The 10,143-nt window shown below is 57.2% G+C and overlaps 1 protein-coding gene across 1 annotated transcript; it reads right to left on the bottom strand.

The window, feature by feature from the left end:
- Nucleotides 1-623: 623 nt before the first annotated feature.
- On the bottom strand, nucleotides 624-9,901 carry LOC148809312 (complement C4-B-like). The gene is made up of 12 exons (XM_088909288.1): nucleotides 9,707-9,901; nucleotides 9,231-9,290; nucleotides 8,180-8,270; nucleotides 6,941-7,136; nucleotides 6,111-6,201; nucleotides 5,937-6,011; nucleotides 5,210-5,312; nucleotides 5,028-5,117; nucleotides 4,204-4,296; nucleotides 3,220-3,303; nucleotides 1,925-2,057; nucleotides 624-909 (listed from the first exon to the last, which is right to left on the bottom strand). Exons 1-12 carry the CDS (start codon nucleotides 9,788-9,790, stop codon nucleotides 765-767), a joined length of 1,245 nt encoding a protein of 414 aa, XP_088765414.1. The 5' UTR covers nucleotides 9,791-9,901; the 3' UTR covers nucleotides 624-764.
- Between the last annotated feature and the right edge of the window lie 242 nt (nucleotides 9,902-10,143).

The following is a 10,143-nucleotide window of genomic DNA, read 5'->3' as shown; positions in this document are numbered from 1 at the left end:
CCTCTCTCTCAGTGCAGTGTTCATGTACTGGAGTGTCCAGTCAGTGTGTGTGTATGAACCCCTCTCTCTCAGTGCAGTGTTCATGTACTGGAGTGTCCAGTCAGTGTGTGTGTATGAACCCCTCTCTCTCTCAGTGCAGTGTTCATGTACTGGAGTGTCCAGTCAGTGTGTGTGTATGAACCCCTCTCTCTCAGTGCAGTGTTCATGTACTGGAGTGTCCAGTCAGTGTGTCTGTATGAACCCCTCTCTCTCTCAGTGCAGTGTTCATGTACTGGAGTGTCCAGTCAGTGTGTGTGTATGAACCCCTCTCTCTCTCAGTGCAGTGTTCATGTACTGGAGTGTCCAGTCAGTGTGTGTGTATGAACCCCTCTCTCTCTCAGTGCAGTGTTCATGTACTGGAGTGTCCAGTCAGTGTGTGTGTATGAACCCCTCTCTCTCTCAGTGCAGTGTTCATGTACTGGAGTGTCCAGTCAGTGTGTGTATGAACCCCTCTCTCTCAGTGCAGTGTTCATGTACTGGAGTGTCCAGTCAGTGTGTCTGTGTGAACCCCTCTCTCTCTCAGTGCAGAGTGAACATGATGAGACAAACGGTGTGGACTGATGGACCTAAGACGGTTGTTTTCATGGTGAAGACTTTATTCCCGAGACGCCCGTGTGGGTGACCGGTGCTGTCGCTGTGCTGGGGGGCTGTGGCAGACTGACAGTGCTGTGCAGTGATGGTCAAGTCGACAGGCAAGTTGTGCCGCCCGGTGCGCTCAGCGGGGATCACTGCTTACAGCCGTCGATCTGGTAGTCCGCGAGGAACCCTTCCATCTCGTTGCAGTACCGTCTGTAGCGCTTGGCGTCGCACTTCGTGCCGAAGTCCGGCAGCTCCTCCACCCAGGAGACAGAGTCCAACAGGTACTGGAGACTGAGAGAGGATGTAGAGAAACTAGGTTACAGAGTACAACTGAGTCCAGACCCTCACACAGACCCCAGAGACACTCCTCACACAGAGAGAGGAGTCCAGCCCCTCACACAGACCCCAGAGACACTCCTCACACAGAGAGAGGAGTCCAGCCCCTCACACAGACCCCAGAGACACTCCTCACACAGAGAGAGGAGTCCAGACCCTCACACAGACCCCAGAGACACTCCTCACACAGAGAGAGGAGTCCAGACCCTCACACAGACCCCAGAGACACTCCTCACACAGAGAGAGGAGTCCAGACCCTCACACAGACCCCAGAGACACTCCTCACACAGAGAGAGGAGTCCAGACCCTCACACAGACACCAGAGGCACTCCTCACACAGAGAGAGGAGTCCAGACCCTCACACAGACCCCAGAGACACTCCTCACACAGAGAGAGGAGTCCAGACCCTCACACAGACACCAGAGACACTCCTCACACAGAGAGAGGAGTCCAGACCCTCACACAGACCCCAGAGACACTCCTCACACAGAGAGAGGAGTCCAGACCCTCACATAGACCCCAGAGACACTCCTCACACAGAGAGAGGAGTCCAGACCCTCACACAGACCCCAGAGACACTCCTCACACAGAGAGAGGAGTCCAGACCCTCACACAGACCCCAGAGACACTCCTCACACAGAGAGAGGAGTCCAGACCCTCACACAGACCCCAGAGACACTCCTCACACAGAGAGAGCACAGACCCTCACACAGACCCCAGAGACACTCCTCACACAGAGAGAGGAGCCCAGACCCTCACACAGACCCCAGAGACACTCCTCACACAGAGAGAGGAGTCCAGACCCTCACACAGACCCCAGAGACACTCCTCACACAGAGAGAGGAGTCCAGACCCTCACACAGACCCCAGAGACACTCCTCACACAGAGAGAAGAGTCCAGACCCTCACACAGACCCCAGAGACACTCCTCACACAGAGAGACGAGTCCAGACCCTCACACAGGACTTACTGGCCGCGTGTGTCAGTTGTTAACCCATCGTTGCCCATGATCAGGTACTTCTTGCCGGCCTTCAGCTCCCCTTTACACTGCTTCCTCTTGGCGAAGGTCCTGATGGCGCCCGGGGCCACGCCCTCATCGCTGTCTGAAACGCAGAGCAGGAGCGGCGACGCGCGGGGAGTCGCGGTCAGTCACAGGGCGGCACCGCGGTGATAGCGGCGTCAGGAGTCAAGACTCACAGCTGCCCGGGTTCGAGAGCTCAAGACTCAGGGCTGCCTGGGTTCGAGAGCTCAAGACCCAGGGCTGCCCGGGTTCGAGAGCTCAAGACTCTGGGCTGCCTGGGTTCGAGAGCTCAAGACCCAGGGCTGCCCGGGTTCGAGAGCTCAAGACTCAGGGCTGCCTGGGTTCGAGAGCTCAAGACCCAGGGCTGCCCGGGTTCGAGAGCTCAAGACTCAGGGCTGCCTGGGTTCGAGAGCTCAAGACCCAGGGCTGCCCGGGTTCGAGAGCTCAAGACTCTGGGCTGCCTGGGTTCGAGAGCTCAAGACCCAGGGCTGCCCGGGTTCGAGAGCTCAAGACTCAGGGCTGCCTGGGTTCGAGAGCTCAAGACCCAGGGCTGCCCGGGTTCGAGAGCTCAAGACTCAGGGCTGCCCGGGTTCGAGAGCAATAGAACTGACCTATCTCTTATTAACCCACATTAACCTACTTAATTCCGGGCAACGGACTGTATATATCCTGGGTGATACACGTTCCTTTCTCCTGCAGACAGGACGGAACGAATCCTGCTTGCTGTGTTAAACCCGGTCAGATGGGCTCTTTCCTCTACCTGCCTGCGAAGAACACTTCACCGGCTGGGACAAGAACACAGCAGGGCGGGTTATTATTGCCTTATTCTACCAGTTCATGACTAAAACCCTTGATATCCGTGACTGAGAACAGGACTCACAGGGCCCGATGAAACGCAGGGGAACAGCAGGCCCCCCGAGGCACTGTGCCATGACATACGTGGAAAAAGCCCACCCGAAGGATCACTGATATTGATGTTGATGCCGTCACAGCGGTATCGCACACGCTGCCGGTCAGATGGCTCAGGGCCCGGACATCTTACACGCAGTCGGGATGTCATACTAAGGTGGTGTGTGTGTCGATGTCGTGACGGGAGCTTGACCCGGTGCGACAGAAAAGTCAAGCGCTCTGCTGCCCTCTGGTGGGCCAATCTCGTAGCGCCTGGTCTCACGAGCAGCGGCAGTGACGGCGACCCCCAGCGGGACTGGGACTGGGACTGGGACTGACTGGGGCGGGATACTCACTGGCTCTGAGGACGCTGATCACCGCGGCCTGGTACTTCTCAAAGTTACTGACCTGGGACACATTGACGACCTCCACTGTGTAACCTGAGAAGACATGGAGGAACCCCACTGTGTCCACACTCTGGGGGACAGGGGACCCCACTGTGTCCCCACTCTGGGAGACAGGGGACCCCACTGTGTCCACACTCTGGGAGACAGGGGACCCCACTGTGTCCCCACTCTCAGAGACAGGGGACCCCACTGTGTCCACACTCTGGGAGACAGGGGACCCCACTGTGTCCACACTCTCGGAGACAGGGGACCCCACTGTGTCCCCACTCTGGGAGACAGGGGACCCCACTGTGTCCACACTCTGGGAGACAGGGGACCCCACTGTGTCCACACTCTCGGAGACAGGGGACCCCACTGTGTCCCCACTCTGGGAGACAGGGGACCCCACTGTGTCCACACTCTGGGAGACAGGGGACCCCACTGTGTCCACACTCTGGGAGACAGGGGACCCCACTGTGTCCACACTCTGAGAGACAGGGAATCTGTTGTGTATTTGTGTCCATTATGTGTCTAATGTGAATCTGTCTGTTGTGTAGCTGTGTTTGTGAGTGTGCCTGTACCTCTGTGTGTCTGTTGTTTATCTCTGAGTGTGTGTGCCTGTATCTGTGTCTCTTGTGTATCTGTGGTTGTGACTCTGTATCTCTTGTGCATCTGTGGATGTGTGTGTGAGTCTGTACCTCTGTGTCTGTTGTGTAGCTGTGTGTGTGTGTGTGTGTGTGTGTGTGTGTGTGTGTGTGTGAGTCTGTATCTCTGTCTGTTGTGTAGCTGTGTGTGTGTGTGTGTCTGTTGTGTAGCTGTGTGTGTGTCTGTTGTGTAGCTGTGTGTGTGTGTGAGTCTGTATCTCTGTGTGTGTTGTGTAGCTGTGTGTTGTGTAGCTGTGTGTGTGTGTTCTGTAGCTGTGTCTGTTGTGTAGCTGTGTGTGTGTACACTCACCATACTGCACAGTGGGGAAGTAGCAGGCGTGATCTACTCTGGTCTTCTTCGAGATCTCAGTGTCGTAGCTCTTCCTCTCCTTGTAGCAGGGCTCTGAAACACAGCACCAGTACAGGCTGACTGGGACACAGCAGCACCTGTACAGGCTGACTGGGGCACAGCAGCACCAGTACAGGCTGACTGGGACACAGCAGCACCAGTACAGGCTGACTGGGGCACAGCAGCACCTGTACAGGCTGTGACTGGGACACAGCAGCACCAGTATAGGCTGTGACTGGGACACAGCAGCACCAGTACAGGCTGTGACTGGGGAAGAGCAGCACCAGTACAGGCTGACTGGGACACAGCAGCACCAGTACAGGCTGACTGGGGCACAGCAGCACCAGTACAGGCTGTGACTGGGGAACAGCAGCACCAGTATGGGCTGTGACTGGGGACAGCAGCACCAGTACAGGCTGACTGGGGACAGCAGCACCAGTACAGGCTGTGACTAGGGCACAGCAGCACCAGTACAGGCGGTGACTGGGGACAGCAGCACCAGTACAGGCGGTGACTGGGACACAGCAGCACCAGTACAGGCTGTGACTGGGAAACAGCAGCACCTGTACAGGCTGTGACTGGGGAACAGCAGCACCAGTATGGGCTGTGACTGGGGAACAGCAGCACCAGTACAGGCTGTGACTAGGGCACAGCAGCACCAGTACAGGCGGTGACTGGGGACAGCAGCACCAGTACAGGCGGTGACTGGGGACACAGCAGCACCAGCAGGGGGAGACAGAGACGCAGGACGCAGGAGGGTGATGAAGGAGACGAACTGCACTCACTTTCCGCACACTGGCAGACCTCGCCCGAACACAGGGTGGACACCACCGCGCTCCTCCGGGGGGCGCTGTAGAAGACGGTACACCTGCGCTCTGACAGAGGAACAGACAGGAGGACGGCTGAGGCTGACTGGGGACTGGCTGGACGCCGGAGAGAGACGGAGAGAGAGGCAGGCGTCCACTACCTGGCTCGTAGTAGTCGTAAAAGGTAGCAGAGGCCGGCTGGACCAGGCCGATGGGGACTGTCTGTCTGGCCCCGAACTGAACACAGTCCTCCAGGACAGGGACCTGCAGGGACAGACAGAGAGACAGAGATGATCTCCTGTCCCAGCCTGAGCAACAGTGAGCCTGTCTCCCAGTAATGCTCCATCTGTCTACAGTATATGTCAATATTTGATGACATGTCTTTGTTGTAAATGTCTGTAGATTTTATTTTACTTGTATTTTTGTTTTGTTTCGTGTTAATTTTATTATTTTTATTTGCTTTGGCAACACTGATTGTACCCATCGGTCATGCTAATAAAGCACATTGAGACCGAGAGACCGAGAGACAGAGAGACAGAGAGACCGAGAGACCGAGAGACAGAGTGACAGAGTGACAGAGTGACAGAGTGACAGAGTGACAGAGTGACAGAGTGACCGAGAGAGCTCAGAGCTCAGTCTGTCCTGATTCCAGGATGTCTGTCCATGTGGTTCAGGCGGGGAGCTGCGTCAACATGCACGGACTGCAAAGGAACAGGTAACGGGCTTGTCCCTGCTGAGAAGAGAAGAGAAGGGAACACATCGTTTCGAAGAGGGCTCCACAGCCCACACGCTGCGTTTCCTTCTGTCTCTCTTCAGCAGGGAATAAACCCGTCACCTCTGTCCCCTGCTGTCTGTCCACGTGCGTCTGTCTCTGCCGGCCAGCCTGACCTCATCGAAGTACAGCAGGACCCGTCCCTGCGTCGTCTCGTAGTGGCTGATGTACTGATCCGACAGGTCCTTCAGCTGCGACACAGACGGAGAGAGAGGGGGGGTTACAGATACAGAGGAACCTGGCGGCTCGCACCGAGAGAGAGGACATTCAGACAGGCGGAAAGCACGAACCTTGTCCAGATCTTCTGTGTCGGCCTCAAATCCACTCAGGAGAGTGATGTCGACAATGGCCATGCCTGAGAGATTCATACTGGGGTCATGGCTGAGTCAGAGAGAGAGAACACAGAGACATTATTACAGACCCTCACACAGACCCCAGAGACACCCCTCACACAGAGAGAGGAGTCCAGACCCTCACACAGACCCCAGAGGCACTCCTCACACAGAGAGAGGAGTCCAGACCCTCACACAGACCCCAGAGACACTCCTCACACAGAGACATTATTACAGACCCTCACACAGACCCCAGAGACACCCCTCACACAGAGAGAGGAGTCCAGACCCTCACACAGACCCCAGAGACACTCCTCACACAGAGAGAGGAGTCCAGACCCTCACACAGACCCCAGAGGCACTCCTCACACAGAGAGAGGAGTCCAGACCCTCACACAGACCCCAGAGACACTCCTCACACAGAGAGAGGACTCCAGACCCTCACACAGACCCCAGAGACACCCCTCACACAGAGAGAGGAGTCCAGACCCTCACACAGACCCCAGAGACACTCCTCACACAGAGAGAGGAGTCCAGACCCTCACACAGACCCCAGAGACACTCCTCACACAGAGAGAGAAGCCCAGACCCTCACACAGACCCCAGAGACACTCCTCACACAGAGAGAGGAGTCCAGACCCTAACACAGACCCCAGAGGCACTCCTCACACAGAGAGAGGAGTCCAGACCCTCACACAGACCCCAGAGACACTCCTCACACAGAGAGAGGAGCACAGACCCTCACACAGAGTATGAACAGCCAGAACAGACCCTGCTGGAAGCAGTACCTGATACAGACAGTGTAAGTGAAGGCTGCTGGGGGTTTATCACTCTGCCCTGTGTCTCGCCGGCGCCGGGTGCGAGCGTCGAACCACTCGATCTCGGACAGAGGCTCTTCCCTCTTCTTCCTGCGTTTCCCTTCTCCCTCTGGCTTGGCCGCCGGCCCGTAATCTTCATAGGCGCTGTAGTCTTCCAGCACCTCCTCTGACAAAGCAGCAGGGCACGTTCCAGTGAGAAACAGCGCCCCCGAACTCTGTCCAGACTTGGCGTGGGAACTGCAGCTACACGTTGCTATAATAATGGCTGACACAGGGGTCAGCGCTGCTGCGTCACAGCGGTGGGGCCCCGGGTTCCAGTCCGGACCTGGGGTACTGTCTGTGTGGAGTCTGCGTGCTCTCCTTGTGGGCTCCAGTTTCCTCCCACAGTCCAAAGACATGCAGGTGGTTTAATGGGCTTCTGGGAAAACTGGCCCTGATGTGTGTGAGGGAGTGTGTCTGTGTGTCCTGTGATGGACTGGTGTCCTGTCCAGGGTGTGTGTGTGTGTGTGTCCTGTGATGGACTGGTGTCCTGTCCAGGGTGTGTGTGTGTGTGTCCTGTGATGGACTGGTGTCCTGTCCAGGGTGTGTGTGTGTGTGTGTCCTGTGATGGACTGGTGTCCTGCCTAGGGTGTGTGAGTGTGTGAGTGTGTGTGTGTGTGTGTGTCCTGTGATGGACTGGTGTCCTGTCCAGGGTGTGTGAGTGTGTGTGTGTCCTGTGATGGACTGGTGTCCTGTCCAGGGTGTGTGAGTGTGTGTGTGTGTCCTGTGATGGACTGGTGTCCTGTCCAGGGTGTGTGAGTGTGTGTGTGTGTCCTGTGATGGACTGGTGTCCTGTCCAGGGTGTGTGAGTGTGTGTGTCCTGTGATGGACTGGTGTCCTGTCCAGGGTGTGTGAGTGTGTGTGTGTCCTGTGATGGACTGGTGTCCTGTCCAGGGTGTGTGTGTGTGAGTGTGTGTGTGTCCTGTGATGGACTGGTGTCCTGTCCAGGGTGTGTGAGTGTGTGTGTGTCCTGTGATGGACTGGTGTCCTGTCCAGGGTGTGTGTGTGTGTGTGTGTGTGTGTGTGTCCAGTCAGGACAGGAGGCTCTTCTGTACACAGAGGGGGGTGGGGGCGGGGAACAAGCTGTTGAAGCTGTCAGCCTGGCTCCTCTGGTCTGTGTCTCTCCGGCGTGGTGCTGTCAGTAACGGAGGTCAGGGGGGCCCGTCTCACCTGTGTAGGTGACCTTTCCTTCCACCTGCACCTTCAGCGCCAGGCGCCGGCAGGACTGCTCTGTCTCCAGCGTGTGGTAGACCTTCACCACCTAGTGGGGAGAGGGGAGAAGGCAGTGTGAGAGAGAGAGAGGAGACACGGGAGAGGAGAGAGTGCGGACAGGGGACAGAGAGGTGAGAGACTGAAGTGAGGAGAGAGAGAGAGAGAGGAGACACAGGAGAGGAGAGACAGGAGAGAGCGCGGACAGGGGACAGAGAGGGGAGAGACTGAAGTGAGGAGAGAGAGAGAGAGAGGAGACACAGGGGAGAGCGCGGACAGGGGACAGAGAGGGGAGAGACTGAAGTGAGGAGAGAGAGAGAGAGAGGAGACACAGGAGAGAGCGCGGACAGGGGACAGAGAGGGGAGAGACTGAAGTGAGGAGAGAGAGAGAGAGAGAGGAGACACAGGAGAGGAGAGACAGGAGAGAGAGCGGACAGGGGACAGAGAGGGGAGAGACTGAAGTGAGGAGAGAGAGAGAGAGAGAGAGGAGAGACAGGAGAGAGAGCGGACAGGGGACAGAGAGGGGAGAGACTGAAGTGAGGAGAGAGAGAGAGAGAGGAGACACAGGAGAGGAGAGACAGGAGAGAGAGCGGACAGGGGACAGAGAGGGGAGAGACTGAAGTGAGGAGAGAGAGAGAGAGGAGACACAGGGGAGAGCGCGGACAGGGGACAGAGAGGGGAGAGACTGAAGTGAGGAGAGAGAGAGAGAGAGAGAGGAGACACAGGAGAGAGCGCGGACAGGGGACAGAGAGGGGAGAGACTGAAGTGAGGAGAGAGAGAGAGAGAGAGGAGACACAGGAGAGGAGAGACAGGAGAGAGAGCGGACAGGGGACAGAGAGGGGAGAGACTGAAGTGAGGAGAGAGAGAGAGAGAGAGGAGAGACAGGAGAGAGAGCGGACAGGGGACAGAGAGGGGAGAGACTGAAGTGAGGAGAGAGAGAGAGAGAGAGAGAGAGAGAGAGAGAGAACTCCGCTGTCTCTGCCTCCGGGACAGGAACAGGAGGGCTCCTCACCTGCAGCTTGGCCATCCCCTCTCCATTGGCCCGAACGCGGATCTCGTTTCCCACCAGCCTCTGCGACGCGGGGAGGGAGAGGAGACACAAGACAGCAGGGCAGGTGACTCGCGTACCGAGACAAGGCACCGAGACGCAGACGGCCGGGACAGCCAGCCAACAAGAAAGCAGCTGGGGTGCGTTACCGTCCAATCACGATTTAGGAAGGCGGATTTAGGAAGGGCTTTATTACAATGCGTCCTGAACTATGACTGACAGGAAGATTAACCAATAGCGAGGCAGATGGGGGTCCATTAATACCCAATCAGGATTTGGGAAGGCGGGGCTTCATCACGATGTGTCCATGAACTTTGACCTTGTTCTCTTCCACGCGACAGCCAGGGCGATCAGCCAGGACACGCGGCACCACCCGGGCCTCCTCAGATCCCCCTCCCCCCCACCCCCCCCGTTTTCTACTCCCTCTCCCTCTCCTCTACCTTCAGGTCCTCCTCCACACACTCGCCCTTCTTGAAGACGGACACTTTCTCCGTCTCCGCCCGGCCCGGGACGGTGAACTCCATCTCCACTTTTGGGGGGGGCGGGCGACCGCGGCTCAGGTCGTACCGGGTGAGAGCTTCCAGAGCCAGGATAGTGTCCTAGAGAGGGAGACAATGATCCAGAGAGAGGAGTCCAGACCCTCACACAGACCCCAGAGACACTCCTCACACAGAGAGGGGAGTCCAGACCCTCACACAGACCCCAGAGACACTCCTCACACAGAGAGAGGAGTCCAGACCCTCACACAGACCCCAGAGACACTCCTCACACAGAGAGAGGAGTATAGACCCTCACACAGACCCCAGAGACACTCCTCACACAGAGAGAGGAGTCCAGACCCTCACACAGACCCCAGAGACACTCCTCACACAGAGAG

The sequence above is a fragment of the Atractosteus spatula genome, unplaced genomic scaffold (assembly GCF_055471065.1).
Source record: "Atractosteus spatula isolate fAtrSpa1 unplaced genomic scaffold, fAtrSpa1.hap1 Scaffold_148, whole genome shotgun sequence".
Lineage (NCBI taxonomy): Eukaryota > Metazoa > Chordata > Actinopteri > Semionotiformes > Lepisosteidae > Atractosteus > Atractosteus spatula.
Note: the sequence above shows the minus strand (reverse complement) of the source record. Positions and strands in the feature narration are given on the sequence as shown.

What these genes read in the sequence shown, in the direction of transcription:
- LOC148809312 (XM_088909288.1), bottom strand. Translation starts at nt 9,790, where the DNA reads ATGGAGTTCACCGTCCCGGGCCGGGCGGAGACGGAGAAAGTGTCCGTC. An exon ending in ACTTACACTGTCTGTATCAG is followed by an intron (nt 6,202 to 6,940) that starts GTACTGCTTCCA and finishes TCTCTGACTCAG; the next exon opens with CCATGACCCCAGTATGAATC. An exon ending in GATCAGCGTCCTCAGAGCCA is followed by an intron (nt 2,058 to 3,219) that starts GTGAGTATCCCG and finishes TCTGCGTTTCAG; the next exon opens with ACAGCGATGAGGGCGTGGCC.